General features: G+C 42.4%; 1 protein-coding gene across 1 annotated transcript in view; it reads left to right on the top strand.

The window, feature by feature from the left end:
- The first annotated feature begins 4,325 nt into the window (after positions 1 to 4,325).
- LOC126268060 (carboxypeptidase B-like) overlaps positions 4,326 to 25,094 on the top strand; it is a 61,414-nt gene continuing 40,645 nt past the window's right edge. Inside the window, exons 1-2 of the mRNA XM_049973495.1 lie at positions 4,326 to 4,406; positions 20,853 to 21,062. Coding sequence (XP_049829452.1) covers positions 4,330 to 4,406; positions 20,853 to 21,062 — 287 coding nt within the window. The 5' untranslated portion in view covers positions 4,326 to 4,329. The remainder of the gene's footprint in view (positions 4,407 to 20,852; positions 21,063 to 25,094) is intronic.

Here is a 25,094-nt window from a genome sequence, read left to right as displayed (position 1 = left end):
GGAATGGAAGATGATCGGTGGCAGTAAGGCAAGGCGTCAGATTGTTGCACATATCGCAGAGCTCGTGCGTGACCTATCATTCCCATGTTGAATGAGAGAGTGCTCGATGTGTGGACAAACTACCGCTTATGTACCGACATAGTTAGGTTATGCACCACCATGTTATTCGTTTGAACTCGGAGCCCTCTAGCGGCAAAGGACTCCAAATACGTAGGTATGAAGAACAAAGACATATAACGCAATAACTTTTGTTTTATTTTAAAATAGTTTCACAAAAAAAATTAGGACTCATTAATTTTCAGCATGCTTTCGTGAAATCTCAGAAGTACACGTGTAATGCGACTAATTTAAGAACAGCAGTAGCAACACACCGTCACATCTTGAATCGTCATCATTTGGTTAACTCCCTTGTGGGATGTTTAAACTTCATAGCCCTCCACTATTATCTGTTCTATACTTTCTCTTGATTCTTTGGTACCATAATTGCGGTTTACTGATGTCATCGAGGGTCTGATAGCTTCTTTTGCTCTTCCCTCACTCCTCTGGAATAAAACCTTTATTTCTGTACTAGAAGGCACCTTTGACCCAAATTACGTCCTCTGCAATTTCGTGTTCTTCACTGCCAGCAACGTCCTTCGATGTTCTGTAAGCCTCGTCAGTACCTCCTCATTCCTGATTTTGTTAGTCTAGCTGATGTTTTCCATTCTAGCCCGTATTCATATTTCATTAGCTTCAATTCTCATCTACTTTTCTGGTCTGTACAAGGCCAAGCTCCATATCAGACATTGCACTAGTCGCTTACTTAAATTTATGTTCAAAACATTAGCTAAGAGTGTTTTCTGGTTTTGAAATGCCTCTTTTGCTAGGGCCATTCTGATTTTGAAGTCCTGTTCACACTGCATATTTTCTCTGAGCTAGCGTCCCTAACATTTGACTGCTTTCACTTCGTCTATGATTTCTGTCCCTAACCTACACTTCACTATTTGTTTCCTTAAGTCTATAATTATACCTTTTGTTTTCTTTTCATTTATTTTCGTACCGTACACTGGAAAGACTTCATTCAGCCAATTTAGCACCTGAAACAGTGTCACTTCATTTTCCGTAAGAATCACCATGTCATCTGCGAATTTTGAACTTTTAATTTTCCGTCCACCTATCAAAATGTTCAAATGTGTGTGAAATCTTATGAGACTTAACTGCTAAGGTCATGAGTCCGTAAGCTTACACACTACGGAACCTAAGTCACCCTACGGACAAACACACACACCCATGCCCGAGGGTGGACTCGAACCTCCGCCGGGACCAGTGCACAGTCCATGACTGCAGCGCCCATGACCGCTTGGCTAATCCCACGCGGCGTCCACCTATCCTGACGCCTCTTCTCCCACCCAAAAAATTACTATGTCGTCCAAATAATTGTTAAATACACTCCTGGAAATGGAAAAAAGAACACATTGACACCGGTGTGTCAGACCCACCATACTTGCTCCGGACACTGCGAGAGGGCTGTACAAGCAATGATCACACGCACGGCCCAGCGGACACACCAGGAACCGCGGTGTTGGCCGTCGAATGGCGCTAGCTGCGCAGCATTTGTGCACCGCCGCCGTCAGTGTCAGCCAGTTTGCCGTGGCATACGGAGCTCCATCGCAGTCTTTAACACTGGTAGCATGCCGCGACAGCGTGGACGTGAACCGTATGTGCAGTTGACGGACTTCGAGCGAGGGCGTATAGTGGGCATGCGGGAGGCCGGGTGGACGTATCGTCGGATTGCTCAACACGTGGGGCGTGAGGTCTCCACAGTACATCGATGTTGTCGCCAGTGGTCGGCGGAAGGTGCACGTGCCCGTCGACCTGGGACCGGACCGCAGCGACGCACGGATGCACGCCAATACTGTAGGATCCTACGCAGTGCCGTGGGGGACCGCACCGCCACTTCCCAGCAAATTAGGGACACTGTTGTTCCTGGGGTATCGGCGAGGACCATTCGCAAACGTCTCCATGAAGCTGGGCTACGGTCCCGCACACCGTTAGGCCGTCTTCCGCTCACGCCCCAACATCGTGCAGCCCGCCTCCAGTGGTGTCGCGACAGGCGTGAATGGAGGAACGAATGGAGACGTGTCGTCTTCAGCGATGAGAGTCGCTTCTGCCTTGGTGCCAATGATGGTCGTATGCGTGTTTGGCGCCTTGCAGGTGAGCGCCACACTCAGGACTACATACGACCGAGGCACACAGGGCCAACACCCGGCATCATGGTGTGGGGAGCGATCTCCTACACTGGCCGTACACCTCTGGTGATCGTCGAGGGGACACTGAATAGTGCACAGTACATCCAAACCGTCATCGAACCCATCGTTCTACCATTCCTAGACCGGCAAGGGAACTTGCTATTCCAACAGGACATTGCACGTCCGCATGTATCCCGTGCCACCCAACGTGCTCTAGAAGGTGTAAGTCAACTACCCTGGCCAGCAAGATCTCCGGATCTGTCCCCCATTGAGCATGTTTGGGACTGGATGAAGCGTCGTCTCACGCGGTCTGCACGTCCAGCACGAACGCTGGTCCAACTGAGGCACCAGGTGAAAATGGCATGGCAAGCCGTTTCACAGGACTACATCCAGCATCTCTCCGATCGTCTCCATGGGAGAATAGCAGCCTGCATTGCTGCGAAAGGTGGATATACACTGTACTAGTGCCGACATTGTGCATGCTCTGTTGCCTGTGTCTATGTGCCTGTGGTTCTGTCAGTGTGATCATGTGATGTATCTGACCAAAGGAATGTGTCAATAAAGTTTCCCCTTCCTGGGACAATGAATTCACGGTGTTCTTATTCCAATTTCCAGGAGTGTAGGACTGGCGAGAACCAGCAGCCTAGTCTGGCTACTCTCCGGATCTCGCTGTCTTGGAGGTCTCTTTTCCTATTTGTGCCCCTGCTCTCCGCTTCAAGTACAGACTTGCTGTCAGCCTTCCACATTATTCCATTTCTGTTCAAGATATCAATCAGCTGATGCCACAGCACCCTTTCGAAGGGGTTTGGAGGTCTGCGAGGGCCGCAAATGCTTCTTTGCTTCTACGAAATTAGGCTGATGATCCCTTGTTCTTCAAACTTCTTACAGTTCATCCTCTTTGGAACTGGCGCTATTGTAGATGCAAGAAAGTCCTCTGGCCGTTCCCGTTTATCGTAGATGAAACTGCAAATAGAGGCAACTTCTTTCTGCCCGTTTGTTGTTGTTGTTTTTTTTGGGGGAAGAGACCAAGCAGCGAGGTCATCTGTCTCATCGGATTAGGGAAGGAAATCGACCGTGACCTTTCAAAGGAACCATCCCAGCATTTTCCTGGAGCGATTTATGGAAATCACGGAAAATCTAAATCAGGTTGGCCGGATGCGGGATTGAACCGTCGTCCTCTGTCCGTTTGTCTTTGACACTCTTATAATTTATCTGCACTACCACATACAGACAGGTCGTTGTTTAATGTTTTTCTCGAAAAGTGACTGACCGATTATTTCAAATTTTTACGTGAGACTCTAGCAAACATTGGACGGACATAGGCTACATCTTTTTAATACGGCTTTAAATTCCGTCTGAAGAGGTATGTTGTGCAAATCTCTGAAGCAAATCGGTCAAGAACTTTTCGAAATTTATGCTAATAGCCTTGCCCCTTTATACAGAATATGTGGACAGATGGAGACATAGGACGGGGGGGGGGGGGGGCGTTGGAGGATGGACATAGTCAGGGGGCAGGAGGAGATTGACGCAGAGAGGAGGGAGGAGGAGATGGAGAGAGAGTCGGTGGAAATGGAGATGGACAAAGAGACAAGGGAGATGATGACGAATAGGAGGAGGGGGAGTAGGATGACAGAGCGAGAAGGAGATCTGGACATATATCCAATTGCCAAATTGATAAGCACTGCAGGGCACGTCCACAAACTATGAACATAATGTGTATACAGGGGTGGCAGACTGGGGCTATATGAGCGTGAAAATGTGGCAAAAGCTTTTCTTTCGCTTGTTTCTATATATGTGTGGGGAATTTTTTTGAACACCTCGTAGTTCTTATTGACACTTCAGTCTACGACATTGTCTGAAAAATTTTGAAATCAGTGTAAGTGAACATAGAAATGTTCGAAGGAAACACAGAAATGCCTATGTAAACCATTCTTTGGGGAGGGGGCGAGAGGGCGGTCAGAGGGCTTTTCGAAGAGCGTGCGTGAGTAACAGCGGACAGTGAGGTAAGCTGTCGCAATGGCCATCGCCGGCGGCCCACTCAGTACGGTGATAACGCCGCCTATATATGCGAGGACTGCGCGCCACGGCGGCAAACGGCACAATGCGCGCCTCAGGACTAAGTCTGCTACTGCTGGTAGCACTGCTAGCTACCGCGCTGGCAGCCGTCTCCTACCGGGGGTGAGTTAGTCTCGCATTTATGCTGTGCTGGCATCTCTCAAATAGCATTCCGCACACACTTCTTATTTCAAACATTTCAGCCGTTGAAGAAAATAGAACTAATCTACATCTACAGCTGCATGACTACAATTCAAGCTTTCGTGCCTGGCAGGGTGTTCATCGAACCACTTTCAAACTGTTTCTCTAGCATTCCACTCTAGAATAGCACGAGGGAAAACGAACATTTAAATATTCCGCCCGAGCTCTGACTTATTTTATTGCGACGATCATTTCTCCCTACATAGGTGGGCGTTCGAAGGTAAAAGGTCGTGATTATCCTTTGCGGTTGAATCGTGATTTTTTTAAAATACTACATTAACAGATCTGTTGTAATGGTTTAATCAGTAGGAAGTACAACATTTTAGCCCAGTATGCTGGTTGTCGTAAACTGACCACTGCAATATATTCAGGTATTCTTGTGAAAGAATACCTTGGGTGTGCAGTTATGTACACTCTTATGCTGCATTTTGAGCAGCCGTACATGTTTGAAACTAGAAGCTACTGGTATCGAGTGTAAAGTACCTTTGATGAAATCGGACGTATTATGTTTTATCGCGTCCAATTTTCATTTGCATTCAGATGAAAATAATGTCCTTCTTTTATTTTTGCAGTGAAGTTTTGTATGTGGGGAAAAAAACTCGTGGTACGATTATTATAACAACTGTTCCATTTGTGAATGGAACAGGGAAGGGTGGATCAGTTAGTGGTAACAGAAATACCCTCCAGTATACCAGAAGTACTCTCCGCCACACCTTTGAGTTGACTTACGAAATATTGATATGGATGTAGATCGAATTTTTGTGAAAAGATCTCACTTCAACGAAACACGCCTTTGTTTTAATGATAGCCACTTTAACTCGCCTATTATATCTGCGACACTCTCTCTCATTGCGATAATGAAATACGAGCTGCCCTTCTCTGAAGTTTTCTGATGTCCTCCGTCAGTCCTATCTGGTGAGGATCCCATCCGCGGAGCAGTACTCTTGAAGAGGATCGATAAATATAGTGCAGGCAATTTCCTTACTAGATCTGCTGCCTCTTCTATTTACTCTTCTAGTAAAATCCAGTCTTGGGTGTACTTTATCGTTTCAATGTAAGTTGTTCGTAATTTTTATTTAGCTTAATTGACATCCTTTAGATATGCGTGATTTATCGTGTAACCGAAATTATCCTTTTAGTACTCACGTGAATGATCTAACAGTTTTCATTATTTAGAGTCAACTGCCACTTTTCTGACCTTATGGATATTTTGTCCAAATGATTTTGTAACTGGTTTTGCTCTTCGCGTGACATTACCAGATGTTAAACAACAGCATCACCTGCAAACAATCCAAGAGGTATTCTCAGATTTTCTGCTTGGAGCTGTTACATCAGCGTACTCTCAAACCAATCTAATTGGTATATAACCTGGACTCGAAGGCTTGCCTTTATAAAACGATTTAAGCTGCTTCGCTTCAGCGAGGATATCTGCTTCTAATTTGTTGATGTTCGCAGCTGTTCTTGGTTAGAATTCTGGAATATTTACTTCGTTTTCTTTGCTGAAGACATTTCGGAAGAACATCTTTAGCAACTCCGTTGTAGTGCCATTATCATCAGTACATTACCATTGCTGTCGTGCGGCAACATATTAATTGTATTTTTATTGATGTATTTTACATACGAGCAGAATCTCTTTGGATTTTAGAATTTCATTGTGTAATTATTAAAAACATTTCGCGTACAAGCACGCGTTAAATTTCGGGCTTCTGTAAAACATCGGGCTGTTACGGTATTCTCTCTCAGTACGACGATCTTGCGGTCACTGATCCCTGTAAATGTCGTGACGCTCAAAATTTGCTCAGGATTATTTGTTGCTAAGAGATTTAATTTGTTTTCACGACGATTTACACTTCGTGTATTTCATTGCATCCTCACTCTTCTAATTTTTCTTACCATTTGTATGAACATATGTTTACCACTTCCTATGGCACCAGTCTGTATCAGTTATTTGCTTATTCGTTGGCACTTAGATGGGCTTTTCCAGTAAGTTCCGCTCTACGGTAAATTTTCATTAACACATTTAACTTTAAATTAGATATCTGTAGTTGCGTACATACTTACCAATGAAAACTAAAACAGTGATTGTTGTGTAATACGTCTTCAACATTTGGACCAGTTACAATAAACAGTAATAGTGTGTCAACTAAAGCAAAGTTTGTAACTGAGAAAATCACTCCGCAGGGAATACATTGTTCAGTATTGGAATGTCGGTACTATCAACCAGCCATCTTCTGGGGTTCACGCAGATGCGCGCTCTTCCGTTTGATATCAGGAGGTGGAATGCGGCGAAAGTTAGGTAAACAATATATGAGAGATGATCGTATTCACTCACTGACAATGCGCTTGGCATCGTTACGTTATGATCTTTTCAGCTGATTCCCAGTTGTTGCCAAGCCATCCTCACAGTCAATGTTTCTGGAACGTGTTGGAGGAATGTCATATACATATAATTTAAACAAGAGAGGAACAAGAACAGGTCCATGTGGTAAGACATTATTCAATGCTTTTGGACGGCTAGTGTCTTTCCTTAGTGTTACTGTTAATGTCCTTTCAGCTAACATGTTATCAAACGTGTTCTGCTGTCAGTCTGCATGGAACATGTTGTGGTAATTTATAACGCAGCTCATGTGTGCCTCCAATCCATCTCACATGCTCGTTGAAAGGCCCTTCAGAAATAATAAGCTATCCTTCCTCCATAACCGACCATAATAGCGGAAATGCTGCCACCAGAGGATTTTATGCACGAACTCATCTCACGATCATATCCCAACAATGTTCAATGGGATTCATGTCGAGCGATCTGGGTGGCCAAATCATTCGTTCGAGTTCTTCAGAATGTTCTTCAAACTAATTGCGAACAATTGTGGTCTGGTGACTTGGCGTATTGTCATCCATAACAATTCCATCGTTGTTTGAGAACATGAAATTCATGACTTCCAGTCAATGATCTGTTCAGTTGGACCAGAGGACCCAGTCCATTCCATGTAAACACAGCCCAAATCATTACAGCCACACCACTAGCTTGCACATGCCTTGTTGACAATTTGCCTTCATGGCTTCGTGATGCCTGCGCCACATTAGAACCCTACCGTCAGCTCTTATCAACTGAAGTCGGGGTTCATCCGACCAGGCAAGGATTCTGCAGTTGTCTAGGGTCCAGCCGATTCGCTGACGAGCTCAAGGAAGGAACGACAGATTTCACAGCACTGTCCTAACGGATACATTCTTTGTACGTCCCACATTAATTTTTCGGTTATTTGACTCACTTGTTTGTCTGTTTGTACTGACAACTCTATGCAAACGCCACTGATCTCGATAGTTAAGTGAAGGCCGTCGGCCACTGCGTTATCCACGGTGAAGAGGTTCTGCCTACAATTTGGTGTTGTCGGCACACTCTTTACGCTGCAAATCTCGGAATATTAAACTGCCTAACAATTTCCGAAATGGAATGTCCCATGCGTCTTGCTCCAACTACCATTCCGCGTTCAAAGTCTATTAATTCCCGTCGAACGGCCAGAATCAATTCGGAAATCCTTTCACATGTATCTCCTGAGTACAAATGACCTTCTGCTAATGCTCTGTCCCCTAATCCTTTGTGTTCCGGCATAAAGTCAAACGTCGGCACGCCAGTCGGGAACGTTAGAGCAGAGAGGGCTGTGAAGTAGGCGAAGAGAACATAAGCACCGCGCCGACTGGCCACGGTCCAGTTCTACAGAAGCGTCAAAACCAGCGACTGTATTACTTCACTTGTATTGGAATCGTTGTACTGAAGTACACTGATTACATTGCGTGTCACACTTTGCTTGCGACACATCTATGTGTTTCTCAAAGTCAGGAATTGTTATTGATTTATTTCGTAGTAAAACTCTTTGATACGATTTGCTTTAATTGTTGTCTATCGATCCGAGAAGCAGGTGTCCTAGACACCCCATCTTTTACAACTAGGCAGGATACAACACTTTGTGTGAGCGATACCACCGCCATCTGTATATGTGCATATTGCTATCGCATGGCTTTTATCACCTTATTGTAAATGCTTAAATGTAACTGTCGAGATATGGAAAAATAGCTCAACTTCAGAAATTTTAGAATACCTTGAAAATATCAATAAATGACATTAAAAAACTAAGTGGATTTCATAAGTTTCCAAAGCAATGCTGAAATCAAGGGAGCTTAACATAATGTCTGAATTTTAATGTTATGGAGAGGAAAATGATTTGAATCGTCATTCTGTTGTCAGAATAGAAGATCTTAATCCATTCTCTTCAGATGTGGGATAATCATTTGGTACTGAGACTCTCACCACCTTAAAATCAATGCTTTCCTATTAGTAGCTGTAAATGGCAGGTGGAAAGTACCACTTATTATAGATTTCAGCACTTGATACACTCACGTAAAAAAACATTAATATGTTCTGTAGAAATGGTTAGCATCTGAACCATGTCGGCCCGCAGGTTTAAGGCCAACACCGATATCGGGGCGCAATACCACCTGCCGGTAAAATGTCCCTGCAGCTCTCGTTGTCGCTATAACCCGAAGGTAATGAATTCGTGTCACTCGAGCAGACATGTAGAATGCCTCGCAGACACATGCGCGAAACGTACCGTCAAACTAATGGGTTTGAAAGAGAGATCATTATTGGCATGGGAGACTGTGATGCAGCCATCCGAGAAACTGCTGCTCGTGTGGGAGGAAATGTTTCGGCAGCACAACGGATGTTTGCAGAATGGTTCACGGAAGGCCGTAGAACAAGACGAGATGGGTCAGGTCGCACCACTCAAACCACTCCCCGTGAAGATCGTCGCCTCATCCAAATGGCATTGCACAATAGATCTGCGTTCTACTCGGTTCTGGCGTACCAGTGGAAAAGTGTAGCACATCGTAGACTATCAGGGTGACAGTCTGTCGCCGTTTATTTTGGCAAGGGTTAAGTGCGCATCGTCCACTTCTCTGATTACCTTTGGCGAATGTGCAGAAACATGCTAGATGGCGATGATGTTAGGCCGGCCAATGTGGCCGAGCGGTTCTAGGAGCTTCAGTCTGGAACAGCACGACCGCTACGGTCGCAGGTTCGAATCCTGCCTCGGGCATGGATGTGTGTGATGTTCTTAGGTTAGTTAGGTTTAATTAGTTCTAAGTTCTAGAGGACTGATGACTTCAGATGTTACGTCCCATAGTGCTCAGAGCCATTCGAGCCATTTTGATGATGTTAGGATGTTCTATGCGAGAGGCGTTCAATGAATTAGAAAGTAAAGTTCTATGTACCGACTTGGCAAAAAATCCTAAGAAATTTTGGTCTTATGTCAAGGCGGTAGGTGTCCAGACTCTCTGTGACCAAAATAGTACTGAAACAGTGGATGCCTTACTAAGGGCAAAAATACTAAATATGTTTTTCCAAAGCTGTTTCACAGAGGAACACAGCACTTTAGTTCCTTCTCTAGATTGTCGCACAGATGACAAAATGGTAGATATCGAAATTGGTGGAAGAGGAATAGAAAAACAATTAAAATTGCTCAAAAGAGGAAAGGCCGCTGGACCTGATGGGATACCAGTTCGATTTTACACAGAGTATGTGAAGGAACTTGGCCACCTTCTTGCCGCGGTGTACCGTAGGTCTCTAGAAGAGCATAGTGTTCCAAGATATTGGAAAAGTGCACAGGTGCTACCCGTTTTCAAGAAGGGACGTTGAGTAGATGTGCAGAACTATAGATTTATATCTCTAACGTCGATCAGTTGTAGAATTTTGGAACACGTATTATGTTTGAATATAATGTCTTTTCTGGAGATTAGAAATCTACTCTGGAGGAGTCAGCATGGGTTTTGAAAAAGACGATCGTCTGAAACCCAGCTATTAGTCCACGAGACTCAGATGGCCATAGACACGGGTTCCCAGGTAGATGCCGTGTTTCTTGACTTCCGCAAGACGTTTGATACTGTTCCCCACAGTCGTTTAATGAAGAAAGTAAGAGCATGTGCACCATCAGACCAATTGTGTGATTGGATTCCTAGATAACAGAACGCAGCATGTGATTCTCAATGGAGAGAAATATTCCGAAATAAGAGTGATTTCAGGTGTGCCGCAAGGGAGTGTCGTAAGAGCGTTGCTAATCACAATAAATATAAATGAGGTTGTGGATAACATCGGAAGTTCACTGAGGCTTTTTGCGGATGATGTTGTAGTATATCGAGAGGCTGTAACAATGGAAAATTGTACTGAAATGCAGGAGGATCTGCAACGAATTCACGCATGGTGCAGGGAATGGCAATTGAATCTCAATGTAGACCAGTGTAATGTGCTGCGAATACATAAAAAGAAAGGTCGTTTATCATTTAGCTACAATATAGCAGGTGAGCAACTGGAAGCAGTTAATTCCATAAATTATCTGGGAGTAGGCATTAGGAGTGATTTAAAATGGAATGACCATATAAAATAAGTAGTCGGTAAAGCAGATGCCAGACTGAGATTCATCGGAAGAATCCTAAGGAAATGCAATCAAAAAACAAAGGACGTAGGTTACAGTACACTTGTTCGCCCACTGCTTGAATACTGCTCACCGGTTTGGGATCCGTAACAAATAGGGTTGATACAAGAGATAGGGAAGATCCAAAGGAGGGCAGCGCACTTCGTTACAGGATCATTTAGTAATCACGAAAGCGTTACGGAGATGATAGATAAGCTCCAGTGCAAGACTCTGCAAGAGAGACACTCAGTAAATCGGTACGGTCTTTTGTTGAAGTTTCGAGAGCATATTTTCACCGACGAGTCAAGCGGTATATTGCTCCTTCCTACGCATATCTCGCCAAGAGTCCATTACGATAAAATCAGAGAGATAAGAGCCCACACAGAGGCATACCGACAATCTTTCTTTCCACGAACATTACGAGACTGGAATAGAAGGGAGAACCGATAGATGTATTCAGGGTACTCTCCGCCATAAACTGTCAGGTGCTTGCACAGTATGGATGTAGATGTAGATGTAGACGTCGCTGGGCACAGGAATGGCATCAGATAGTGTTTTTGGACGAATCCAGGTTCTGTCGGTTTGAAAACGATAACCGCATTTTGTTTTGCCGCAGACAGGGGGAGTGCCCTCACAGTGACTGCATTCTCCCAAGACGAACAGCGCCAACAGAAGGCCTTATGGTGTGTGCTGTTGGGTACAGCCGCAAATCACAGTAGGCAGGTGTCCAGGGCACTGTGACCAGTGTGATATACGTGAATGACACCTGCAACCCGAAGCCATACCCTTTCTGGACAACACCCCAGATGCCACTTTCCAGCAATAGCATGAATGACCACATGTTACTGCAGGAAAATATGCCTTCTTGGTTTCACAGGCTGTCAGCCGTTTGCCTTGGCCCACTGGACCACCAGACTTGTCGCTAATAGAAAATGTATAAGATGTGGTGAAACGACGGCTGCAGTGCTGGACCCAGTGCCAACCACCACAGATAAACTTTGGAACCAGGTGAATGCAGCAAGGGTAGCTGTATCACAGGACGCCATTCGTGCCTAATACGTGTTGATGCCGTCACGCATGAAACAAGTTATCAGGATCCATGGCGGACCCTGTGCCTATTGAGCAACAGGATACATGCTGAACCGAGTTCACAGAAACGCTAATCATTTCCGCAGAACATACCAATATACAGGGTGTTTCACTAAATGTGTTTGCCTCTGTAAGTTACGAAGTAATAGGCGGCGGAAATATTTATTGCGGTAGGTCACCATAAGAAACGTTACACAGACTGCGGAGCTATGAACATAGTTCATTGAGTATGAAAAGTCACATAGTTTATTGTGTTACTATCTAAAGAGTTACAGCAAAAGGATACAATTTTTTAAACGGAACAACAGTTATTTCTATGATGCACTAGAATCAGTAAAACCAGCTGTGTATACATCAATTTATATTATATTCCTATCACTTTTAGTTTGGGAGATACAACCCTTTAAAGATTCAGGGGAAGGTACCACACGCCGTACGTAATACATAGCTGTGTGGTGGGCGATGGACGTTTTAGCGGTGGGAACTTGATTCAAATGAGATGTTCAAATGTCTGTCCATGTTCCTGAATGCACAATCTAATATGCCTTCTAAATTATATGAGGACGTGATGTAACACGTCCTATGAATATGAATTTTCTATCTCTAGTCATTCAAGGTGTTCAGTTTTTTTTTTCTTCCGGGATGTGAGTGTACATGACGACATGGGCTCCGGAAACCTCCAAAAATTCATTTCTTTTCGAGGTCATATCTTTCTGTGACATCAGTCTCCACCTTTAGACTAACTGGTTAAAAGAAGTTGCTGAAAATCCGAGTCATTATTTCAGAGTTGCTACTTATAGCTCTGCTAGATAATATTGTAAAGTGAGTCAAGACAGTTTCACAACGGGTGATGGCGATTATCTTCCTTGATTTAGAGCAGACCATGTGTGATGAGTCCGGCAAGGGGGGGGGGGGGGCGATTTTGAAGTAGAAAGATAAATTTTTTACGAGATAGTGCCCTTACGTATGACAGATAAGAATTCAATCTGATATGCTGAACACTTCGTAAACAAAATGGACTGGATTCCCTAGAAACTCAAGCCCATTAGCCAGACGAATACAACAGGTTATCGCGTTTTCTTGAGTAAATGATTTTAAGTACTCACAAAAAGTTCAAACAGCTTGCGTGTTCTTCGATTTTTCGTAATGGGTTAATATACACCGGTCTATGAATTTTCTCCTCTAAGATGAATGGAGCTATGAATGACCCATACTGTTCCTTCTTCTTTCATGTCACTAAAGTTGATATTCGACCTTGATTAGAGATATCAGCTGCAAATGGATGTGGCATGCAGTAGTTATTCAGACATGAAGGGACTTGCACAGAATCGAATAGCATACAGATCTCCATGAAACAAATCTTCTGTTTGGAGACAACAACAGCAACATTACTAATGAGCCTCTACTTGCGGCATTAGTGCTTCCAATCGAGTGATAACGTTGCTTGCGTCTATAAGTTCACATAGCGCTTTAAATTAATATTGGCTGGATGGAATGTCGTAAGAAGGCTCGTCGAACGCAGGGGCTATAAATGAAAGGTCTCTGCGAATATTTTACATTTCGTATGAGGAAACAAAACACGCATTCACGTATCAGACTGAACAACATGAAGGATTGTGTGTGTTCATCAATACTGTTGAAACACAGACAAATGTTTTTAGACACAATTAAAATGATGGTATTGTCTGCCAGTGAGTATTGCGGAAAGTTGAAAATATGTGGCGAAAAGAACAAACACCACATTTATATTTAAGGTGGAGGCGACTAACTGATCACTTCAATGCGGATGCGCACCCCTCTCGAACTCTTAGGAATGAAGAAATGTCGTGAGTAATGAGTATAATTGGCAAAGGGCACTACATAAGTTGTGCTGGAAATTGAGTCTGACAGGAGGTGTCTTCCATGTAGGAGCACTCGTCTCTTGTGTGTAGGGCACATTGGTGAGTGTATCTGCCTAGTACGTAGGAGACAAGTAATCGAATCCCGATACGGCACAAATTTTTAAGTTTCCCCCTCGAGTATTAGGTCTATACCCACTGGCAGTGTCGTTAATTCATTTATGTCTTGATTCATAGTGGCTGCAGAATCAAAATAGTGCCTCTTCTGTCGAACATGTCAAAACGAACGGGCACCACATTTACAAATGTTTCTTTCTGTTCTGAGATGCTGCACTATCTCAGAATTGTTTCTTGTTTCTGAGCCTCTGGAGGGTGTACATATAATGAGCGACTGAGAGCCCAGCCTAGAAGCGTGTAGCAATATTTTACTTCTTGTTGAATAGTCTTGGAAAGTCTTTCACGAGACATCGAAGTGTTGGGAGGCCAGTCGCGTTCCTTTAGTTACTTCTACGTCTGTCCGTGATTCCCCATACAAAATAACGTGTTGCGTTCTCCCTGCCAAGAAATCCTCAGTCCAGTCACACATGACCAAGACTACTGCGTTTGTCTGACACCATTGATCCACGGCTTTCAAATGTCGTGCGAACAAAAGACGAGTTGTGTTTCGCATAACCAACGTGTACGGTATCCATGGTGTTTGTCATGGAGGAGGTATTTCTGTTTGAGGTACCTCATGACGTTTGAGCTCAGAACATTTTCTGATAGATGTCAGCGATATTAGATGGAAATTTTGTGATCACTTTAGCTGCCCTTCTTTTACAAGAATATAAATTCTACTTTCGTCCTGTTATTAGTGACTGTTTCTTGTTAAAGTGATGTACGGTGCATTATGGTTTGTAAAGGGGTTAACACAGCTACAGATTTCGTTTTACAGGAAGCCCAACGCGCTCGGTGTTGCTTTCTTTATTCTAGCAATTAAACAGGAGTCGGATGGTTGTTTGGTTCAACATTTTTGATTTTCATTTTTTGCACTTTTTTGTTACGCAAATATTTGGGTTTAAATTGATACCAAATTCATTAATTCATGTTGAGTGGTTTCCGTTTTACTAGCGTTTTAGTAAAACCCCGCAACGCACACTTTTCATGAACTCAACCTTCCTTTTACTGGCTAGTGACTACTTGTTATAATACAGCTGTTTGAAAGCTTAGTTGGTAACACTGATGAAACACTGTTAGCAACAATGATGAAAACAGCTGCCAGTTCACTTTGTTGTTTTCAGTTCTTGGTTTGTGGTGATTGGAGGTGAAGTTTGTTTACGATATTTGTATTTCAGTGTTTAGATCTCAGCAAATAAGTTTATATTATGTAAAAATCCCGCGAATACAAAACAAGAAAAGAAAACGTGAGTTCAGTGGGGGGAGATGTAACCAAAAACAGTTTTTGCATCGTGGTGAATCTGAAGTGGAAGTTCATTGTGAAACAGAAATTTGATAATGCAAAAATTTCCTACGGCAAAACCATTGGAGGTCGTGGCCACCTTACTGGTGAGGCTATAAATCAAATACAACTACATTATGGCCTAGCTATAAGAAAGAATGCTACAAAAACTCTAAAGGACATAAAGGCAGTGGTCTAAAAAATGGTTCAAATGGCTCTGAGCACTATGGTACTTAACACCTGAGGTCATCAGTCCCCTAGAACTTAGAACTATTTAAACCTAACTAACCTAAGGACATCACACACATCGATTGACCGAGGCAGTATTCGAACGTGCGACCGTATCGGTCCCGCGGTTTCAGACTGAAGCGCCTAGAACCGCTCGCAGCGGTCTGGGAAGAATTTTTTTTTCATTTGACTGCTACCAATGAAGGCACACCTGGACACGGACTATGCCACAAAGGTGAGACAAGCTGGTGCAAATTTTGAAAATCCCAAAAGGGAAATTAGCCTTATGACCACAATGACCACACTTATCTTCATTTCGCTGTCATGGAACAAATAAAACCCATATTTAGAGGCTTGGCTCATCCTGACCTCTTGTGTAAGTGCCTACATGGTGGAACGCAAAATCCGTTATAGTCGGTCAACAATGCTGTATGGCTGCGGATACCAAAAGCAACTTTTATTTTGAAGACTACATTTCAGTTGGAAGTGTACGAAGCTATTACAAGTTTCAATGAATGAAATTTTCAGTCATCTAGGCATATCTCCAGGCAAGAACTGTGTCAAGTTTAGAAAAAGGACAATGAACTTCGGATTGAAAAAGCGGACAAAACTGTCACAGAAATTGAGAAAAAGTGTCGCCAGGCCACACAGCAAGCAAGATGAAAGATTGAGGACCAGTTTAAAGGGCTAGAAGGTCCAGATAAACCTTCATATGAAGCTGAAATGTACCAAAGTAAGAATAAAATCATTGTTTAATAGTCTTATCTTTATTTGCGTTTCCCCAACAACTATGATTTTCAATGATTAGAAACATTTTTGTTCGCTACTATAATGTTATCAACATGATTTAAAAAAAAAATTGTACCTTATTTGTTAGTTGTTGATTTAAACTGAGGAACTATGAATATCTTTTAAAGAACTATGGTATAAATTGAATTAAAGTAAAAAATTACAGTTTTCATGGCCACCTTAAAAAATATTTTTTTAATATAAATTTTTATTATTTCTAAGACTTATTAGTTTAAAATGAAGATAAAGATATAAGGAATACAACAAAAAAGTCATGATAAAGTCAGTCGGTTAGGGAGGAAAATATTCCTAAAGTCATATAATTTAACATGACCGAGATAGGACCATACGACTTACCTTAATCGGTTTCTTAACGCCCTTGGCACTAATAGCTGTATCACTCATCTCATTTGGGGTAGCTCATCAAGTCAAGCTAAAATGTTATGTGTCCAAAAATGTCTAGGATTAAAGATATGTGGCTTGAAGTCATGAACGTCCTTCAAAGAAATTTGAAAATTTGTGGTTGGTTCCTATGGGACCAAACTGATGAGGTCACACACTACTTAACCTAACTAACTTACGATAAGGACAGCACATACACACCTCCGACTGGGAGAGCCTCGCGGACGTTGGCAAGGCGGCCTAGACTTCACGGCTACCCCAGTCGGCCGTCCTGCAAGGAACTGTTTAGGGACTAGAGTTCATGGAAGCAATATTAGCACTGAATTTCTTAGCAGAACCGATTGATGTATATATGTTACTAGTAATATCAAATAATGTGATCATTACCTACAATCTGACTTCCGTACAAATTCAGAGAAGTAATACGATAATTGTAAATAAATACTGAAAAATGATTTCTCTTTCATGATTCATGGCAACAACAGCCTAGTAATTATCATGTGCTTCTCAGTGTATTGAAAACTTAAATATTTTGTGAAAGTTCGTTGTTCTCTTTGAAATGAAAATATGTTAAAAAATTTTGACTTATTTCAATTCCCACGAGGACCTTTTCACTTGCGATCTTTAGAAAGTACTTAAGTGTATCTGTTATTATTTGTAAATGTTTATTGCGTGTTCTTGTTTTATGGACTGTTCTACATCCTGGAGGTTCCCGCATACTATGGCTACGTTGCATCGAGTAGTACACCTAATCGAATGTTTCGGGTGGTGCGAGGATGAACTGGGCTAGTACTTGTTTATCTTCGTAAATGAAAATTTGAAAAACAACATTCGAGTTCAACGTAACTGAGATTGCTTTACTACTCTCACATGTCATCAAAGAGTTTCTATCTCTGGTGCCACTGAAAGACTTATTTGTGAAGCGCATTTCATTTAGTAAATGTCTATATGCTACCTTTCTTTTGCTTCCACTTTGTATTTGTCCCTGTTTCTTTAGCCACGTCTAAATTTGCTTGGCAGAATTTCTGTAGTGAGGGAGTCTCTCCAAAAAATGGTTCAAATGGCTCTGAGCACTATGGACTTAACATCTGTGGTCACCATTCCCCTAGAACTTAGAACGACTTAAACCTAACTAACCTTAGGACATCACACAACACCCAGTCATCACAAGGCAGAGAAATTCCCTGACCCCGCCGGGAATCGAACCCGGGAACCTGGGCGCTGGAAGCAAGAACGCTGCAGCACGACCACGAACTGCGGACGGATTCTCTTCCATCACATAGATTTCCATATATTTTCTATCCCATTATCGGCGCTAATAAATTTTAAAAAACAGTGTGCACTAACCACGGGATTACCGGAGAACCCAGTGCAAATTTTTCGAATAAATCCAAGGGTGAAGAATTTGTAGAAAATTTATTGTCAGGAAATGATTCAGATTACAAAGCAATGGCCAACACAAAGACTCAGCAGCACACAGTTTTGCGTGGCAGGGGATAGTCTGTGTCAACAAGAAGCTCAATCAATACAGTCGTCAAACGATTTGGTAAATGTTTTATTTCATATATTTCTTCAAGCGTGTAATGTGGAATTTACCACTAGACGTCACGAGAGGCGGAGCCGCAAGGATAAAAGAATTATATGAATCCTTGGTGTCTCTTTTTTCGTAAACGTGTGAAAGTGTAGACACCATGCATTCATATATTTGATTAGCCTAGCTGGGCAATGGATCCACCTTCTTCAATCCGGATGCACAAATACGTTCGACCTCCTGTAGGAATCTCAGAGTGACGAGCATGGAGGACATGGACAGGGACTGAGGGTAGGTGGCGCACGATGGGAATGTGGGACGGCCGTGAGATCTGCCAAGATATTCCGCGCAGTGGCGCTGACGCTGTGTACCGGATGGCGCAGTGGTTAACGCACATGCCTAGTACGAGTGGAGTTTGAAAAGTCCGTGCAAAGTCCGAGAGATGGCAGCACCGGCTCGTGTCGAGGTCATATTTAGTTACTAGCATCTTTGTAAAGAACGAACACCAAGTTTCAGCTGTATTGGTCTATTTATTTGTGTTTGGCATTCGTGTGAACAAAGGACGTCGAGTGCCTGTCAAAAAAATGGACGAAAAAGAATTTCGTGTGGTGATTAAACATTACTTTATGAAAGACAAAACTCCTCAGGAGACTAAAGAGAAGCTTGATAAACATTATGATGACTCTGCACCTTCGATTAGAACAGTTTATAAGTGGTTTCAAAATTTTCAGAGTGGCCATACCGGCACAAGTGATGATGAACGTTCTGGTCGCCCTGTGGGGGTTACGACTCCAGAAATCATTGACAAAATCCATGATATGGTGATGGATGACAGAATATTTAAGGTGCGTGAGATTGCTAGTGCTGTGCGCATCTCGAATGAACGTGAACATAATATTTTGCAGAAACATTTGCACATGAGGTACTTATCCACTAGATGGGTTCCGCAATTGCTCACGCTTCACCGAAAACGGAATCGTGTGAAGTGTTTCAAGGATGGTTTGCAGCTGTTCAGGAAGAATCCGCAGTACATTAATCGTCGTTTCGTCACTGGATGAAATGTGGATACATTACTATACTCCTGAGACCAAACAACAATCTAAACAATGGGTTACCAAGGGAGAATCTGCACCAAAAAAGGCTAAGACCATTCCTTCGGCTGGAAAGGTAATGGCGACTGTCTTTTGGGATTCGCAAGGGATATTTGGAAAAGGGTAAAACTATTACAGGTGAATATTATTCATCGTTACTGGACTGTTTGAAAACCGAGCTGCTAGAAAAACACTGGCGATTGGACCGCAAAAAAGTCCTTTTACATCGCGGCAGTGCTCCAGCACACACCTCACCTGCTGTGGTCGCAAAATTAATGGAAATAGGATTCAAACTCGTTTCACATCCCCCCTGTTCTGACTTGGCTCCCTTGGACTACTATTAGTTCCCCAGTTTGATGAAATGGCTGGCAGGACAAAGATTTTATTCAAACGAGGAGGTGATTGGAGCAACTAATAGCTATTTTGCAGACATAGACAATTCCTATTATTCGGAAGGGATCAACAAATTAGAACAGCTTTGGAAGAAGTGTACAAGTCCACAAGGAATGTAGAAAAATAAAAAAAGGTTTACCCCAAACACGTAAGTAGTTTTTATTTTTGCACGGATTTTTCAAACGCCCCTCGTAAGCAGGAGATCGTAGGTTCGAATTGTGGTCCGGTACACATTTTCGCTCTTCGCCGATGATTCTGCATAATGCCCCGATGCAGCTGACTGCATTGATTGCCTTCCTTTCCATTCCCTTTCTCCCCCTTTACACAATCAGTTTACATAGAATAAAAGAAGGTGGGGAGTATTGTTCTGTCAGCAGAGAATCAGTAACAAAACAATGGATCCCATCAGGAGAAATCATTGACATCTAATGTGGACTAGTTATTGGATGTCAGCTGAGTAACAAATCCATCAGTGACTTCTCAAACCAACTAAAGCCTCCCTAGTCGAGTGTTACTCGTGTGTAGTGCCAGCTATGAAGTATTTAGGAGGTGATGTTACGGTATGGGGATGTTTCTCGTGGTTAGGGTTTGGCCCTTTATTGAGCTTAAGAAAACGATAAAATGGAAGAATATGAAAACATTTTATAATATTGTGTACTGCGTATCCTAGAGAAACTGTTTGGAGATGGTGATTGTATCAGTACAACAACGCACTCTGTCATAAAGCAGATTTTGTGGGAATCGTTTGTGAAGGATAACATTCAATGAACAACCTGTCCAGAGTCCTGACCTCCACCCAATGGAATACCTTTGTAATGCGTTAGAACCTCGAATTCGTTGCAGACCCCGCTGTCCGATGTCACTACCTTTTCTGTTTTTGACTCTTGTGAAAGAAATTCAGACACATTATTGAAAGAGTCTCCAGTAAAGTAAAAGCCGCCATAAAATCGAAGGTTCGACACACACCATACTGTTTCCCATTAATAGGTGTCCATATACTTTTGACCTGATAGTATATGATTGTACCTTGACTGCCCTGAAGCAGTCTATATATTCAGTCAGATGTCAGGAAGAACGTAACGAGGCAGTTGTCGTGTTTCTGTGGCAGACACAAAGTCTACCGGCTGGTGCCGACGGAGGAGCAGCTGCAGGCGCTGTCTCAGCTGCGGGAGCAGCCGGCGCTCGACTTCTGGTCGCGAGCCCACCGCGCCGGCCACCCCGTGGACGTGAGGGTGCCGCCGCACGTGCACGACCACTTCCGGGGAGTCCTCGACCGCCACGGAGTGCTGCACCACGTGCTCATCGACGATCTCGAGCAGTAAGTTCTCGACTCTCTTTCACACGCTGAATGCTGCAAATCTCTTTGATTTCGCAACTATTCCATGTCCTATACATAGATTACTTGCTGGGGGAATTACATTTGGAAATGATACACTAAAAGGAGTAGAAGAATTTTCACTTAAAGTAGAAAAATGGCTGCTAATCTCCGAAACACAGCGAATATGAAATGGAGACTGGCTGTAGCAAGAAAATCATTTATGGAACAGAGGAATTTCATAACATCGAATTTAAAGTTCAGTATTAGGACGCGGTTTCTGAAGGTATTAACATGGAGTGTAGCCTTGTACCGAAGTGAGGCGTGGATGACTTACAGTTCAGAAAGAAGGTGAATAGAATCTTTTGAAATATGGAAGAACGCTGAAGATTAGATGGGTAGATGAGGTGATACTGGATCATACCGAGTGATAAAAAAATCAGTATAAATTTGAAAACTGAATAATTCACGGTATAATGTAGATAGATGGGGTTTTATTAGAAGCAAAAAATGTCAGTTCAGAAAGAAGGTGAATAGAATCTTTTGAAATATGGAAGAACGCTGAAGATTAGATGGGTAGATGAGGTGATACTGGATCATACCGAGTGATAAAAAAATCAGTATAAATTTGAAAACTGAATAAATCACGGTATAATGTAGATAGATGGGGGTTTATTAGAACCAAAAAATGTCAGACAGATGGCACGTCATCTGATCAGAATAGCAGTAATTAGCATAACACAGTAAGACAAAGCAAAGATGATGTTCTTTACAGGAAATGCTCAATATGTCCACCATCATTCCTCAAAAATAGCTGTAGTAGATGAATGTTGTGAACAGCACTGTAAAAGATGTCTGGAGCTATGGTGAGGCATTGGCGTCGGATGTTGTCGTTCACCATCCCTAGAGATGTCGGTTGATCACGATACACTTGCGACTTAAGGTAACCCGAAAGCAAATAATCGCACGGACTGAGGTAGGGCAAGCATCAGGAAAGTGGCGGCTGAGTACACGATCATCACCAAACGATGCGCGCAAGATATCTTTAACGCGTCTAGTAATACTTCTTTTTTCTTTTGGTTCTAATAAAACCCCTTGTCATTCCAAGCATGTGTGTCAATTTTTATCTCTGTATCTACATTATTCCGTGGTTTATTGAGTTTTCAAATATATACTGACTTTTTGATCACCCGGTAGTAGGGGAAAATGAAATTTATTGCATAACTAGACTAAACGAAAGGATCGGTGAATGGGAACATGTTATCAAGGAATCGTTAGTTTGGTAATGAAGGGAAGCGTAGGAAGCACCCGAGGGGTTAATACAGAAAGCACATTCAGAAGGATACAGGCTACAATAGTTACTCAGAGATGAAGAGGCTTGCACAGGATAGGGTTGTGTGGGCAGCTGCATCAAGCCAGTCTTAGTACTGAAGACCATGACAACAATATAAAGCAGAGACTTTCACAGAAGCTCTACTTTAAAATACGTTGTAATATATTTTTAAAAATGTTGTTACGACTAACGCACGCAGCTGTAATGAACGCAAATTATTTTTGTGCCTCTAGAACGGCAGTGAGTCCAGCCAGCGTGCACATGCATTAAATCAAATATTTTGATACCCCTGATGATTCCTGAGCAACTAAAGAAAATTCAGATAGAAAATTAATCTCGGCGAATAAATCTTATCTACAAAAGAAGACAAATAATCTGCAATGGTGAAATGTTGCTACTAATAGTAACTACAATTAGTTTGTTGACCCTGCAAATGTTTATTGAGATAATTTACTAAATAGCTTTGGAACACAAAATTAGAGCGCTAATCAACTTCAGGCAGTGCTACTGACATTACATTTGAGTTGTGTCCATACTGTGAAACATTAATATAGATAAAAGTACTAAACGTTATTTTTTTCCTTTAAAAAAAAAATGCGACGTAAACTGCTACTGCCAGGAATACAGATCCATCTCAACTAGCTTCTGAGCAGATATTGCGAAGGGAACTGCATGCATGAGAGATTTGATGCTCATAAAAGTCATTACTAAAAGCGGTACATGAAGCTGCATGTTTGCAATTCATTCAGGTTACTGAGAGCATGAACCAGGATTTTTATTTCTCCATTCTGGGTGAAGAGATGTTTCCCTATGCTGCACATTGAAGCTGTGGAGACATCCGCCTTCCAAGATGACAATAGCTCCATTCACAAGATTTGACGCATTAGTTCGTGGTCTGAGGAACTTTTAGACACGCCATCGCACCTCTACTGACCCTCTAAATTATTCGATATTAATCCCACACAAAATGTCTGGACCATTTGGAACAGTGGGTAAAATTAAGTAATTACATCACCCCAGTCGATGAGCGGATTCAGCTGGATACGGCAAACCCACTGAAATTGGTGTACCCTCTTCCTAGCTTACCTAAGGCCACTATAAAGGCTTGCGTCGGTGATACATAATATCAGAGTATGGCTCCGACGGGTGAGTAAATTCTTGCCCGTTTGCTTATGAGAAGTGTGTCCAACGTTTCCCTGTTCTCAACACAGACCCTTTATGGTCAAAATTACAGCACCTGTATGACCATGTACAGCATATCTCCAGCGACGGTACAGAGTCAAGTGAGCTGCTAGGAAAACGTTGTGATAAACATTTAAGGGGGTAGTCGTTGAAACATCCCCGCTTACCCAGTCATAGACACTTCTGTCAGAGACAGTGTGCTCGTCTCCACTCGACCAGCCGCCTATGTCCAAAGAAACAAAGAGCTGCTTGTACCTCGATGACGCAAATAATCACGCAGAGAAGATCATTTGATGAGATGTAACAAAAGATTACTGAGGCGCTTGAATGTTTGTACGAGTACCACTGCTATCACGACAATCAAATCCCGATCTGCGCTATTGATCTTCGCAGCTGGCAAGTCGCAATAAAATGACGATCTCATGTCGAGGTACGATACTGGAGCGCTGTCTCAATCCCATTTTCTTGAGAGTTAATCTAGATAGAGTTTGAACGTCCCAGAAACATTGTTGCATCATCAAATCGGAGATCGGTGCTGGAAGTAATATACTTTGAACATTTAAGGCCATGACTTGAAAAGCCAAAACATCGGTTATGAAAATTACAGTTTTAACAATGAGCGAGTACAGTCGCGTGCAGTCGGCGTGGCTACTTTCTGGGTTACAACTTTATAATTCTGGAACCTGCAGTCATTTATTAGTTTTTAGTTTATTATGAACGGTAATGTTTATGATACATCTGACAGCATTAATAATAATGATAGTATTTCCACTAGAAACTCCCACAAAAATCAATCTAGTTTCAGAAGTACTGAATGAAGGGGAAACAGCTACACAAATTGAAAGGCTAAAAAATAACAAGGAATCTGTTGAAAACAGAGTTTTGCAGAAAATCTTAAATTAGTTGGTCCAAAAACCTTAAAGAAAATTACATTGTCCATGCAAAACTTTTGGAGAAACATGAAAATTCCGCATGGTTTGAAAATTGCAGGGATACTTCCACTACAGAACACTGGAGACAGAACCGACGTTAATAGTTACAAAAAGAGTTCCTTTCTTGTTGTCCCACACCAAATCCTCTCTCAATGTTTCTTGGACGGAATATAGTAACAACTTTAATGAAGAACTGATGAATGTAAAGGAGGTCTCAGACCAAAGGGAACATGCCTAGAATAAATTTCAGTTCTTAAACTAATTCTCAGACATTAAGTAGTTTGTCCTCCTCATAGAATATAGTCGTACTGAAATAAAAACACCTGAAAAACATAAGAGCAAAGTGATCGAGGTGTACAAGAACTTTATGCAGATCAAGATTACACTTCGTTCATGTATCGGATTCCTCACTGTGTACTACCTGCTATCTAACTGGCACCAAATTAGATGTTGTGTAGATTTCAAGGAACAAGACACTATTTGGAGAGGCGGATATAATCCGAGGAACAACACTGGATTCCACAAGCGGAATGGCTCGCTGGATACAAACAGAGGTGGAGCACATGGAAGTCAAGAAAGCAGATGTTG

The sequence above is a fragment of the Schistocerca gregaria genome, chromosome 4, assembly GCF_023897955.1.
Source record: "Schistocerca gregaria isolate iqSchGreg1 chromosome 4, iqSchGreg1.2, whole genome shotgun sequence".
In the NCBI taxonomy this organism is placed as follows: domain Eukaryota; kingdom Metazoa; phylum Arthropoda; class Insecta; order Orthoptera; family Acrididae; genus Schistocerca; species Schistocerca gregaria.
Note: the sequence above shows the minus strand (reverse complement) of the source record. Positions and strands in the feature narration are given on the sequence as shown.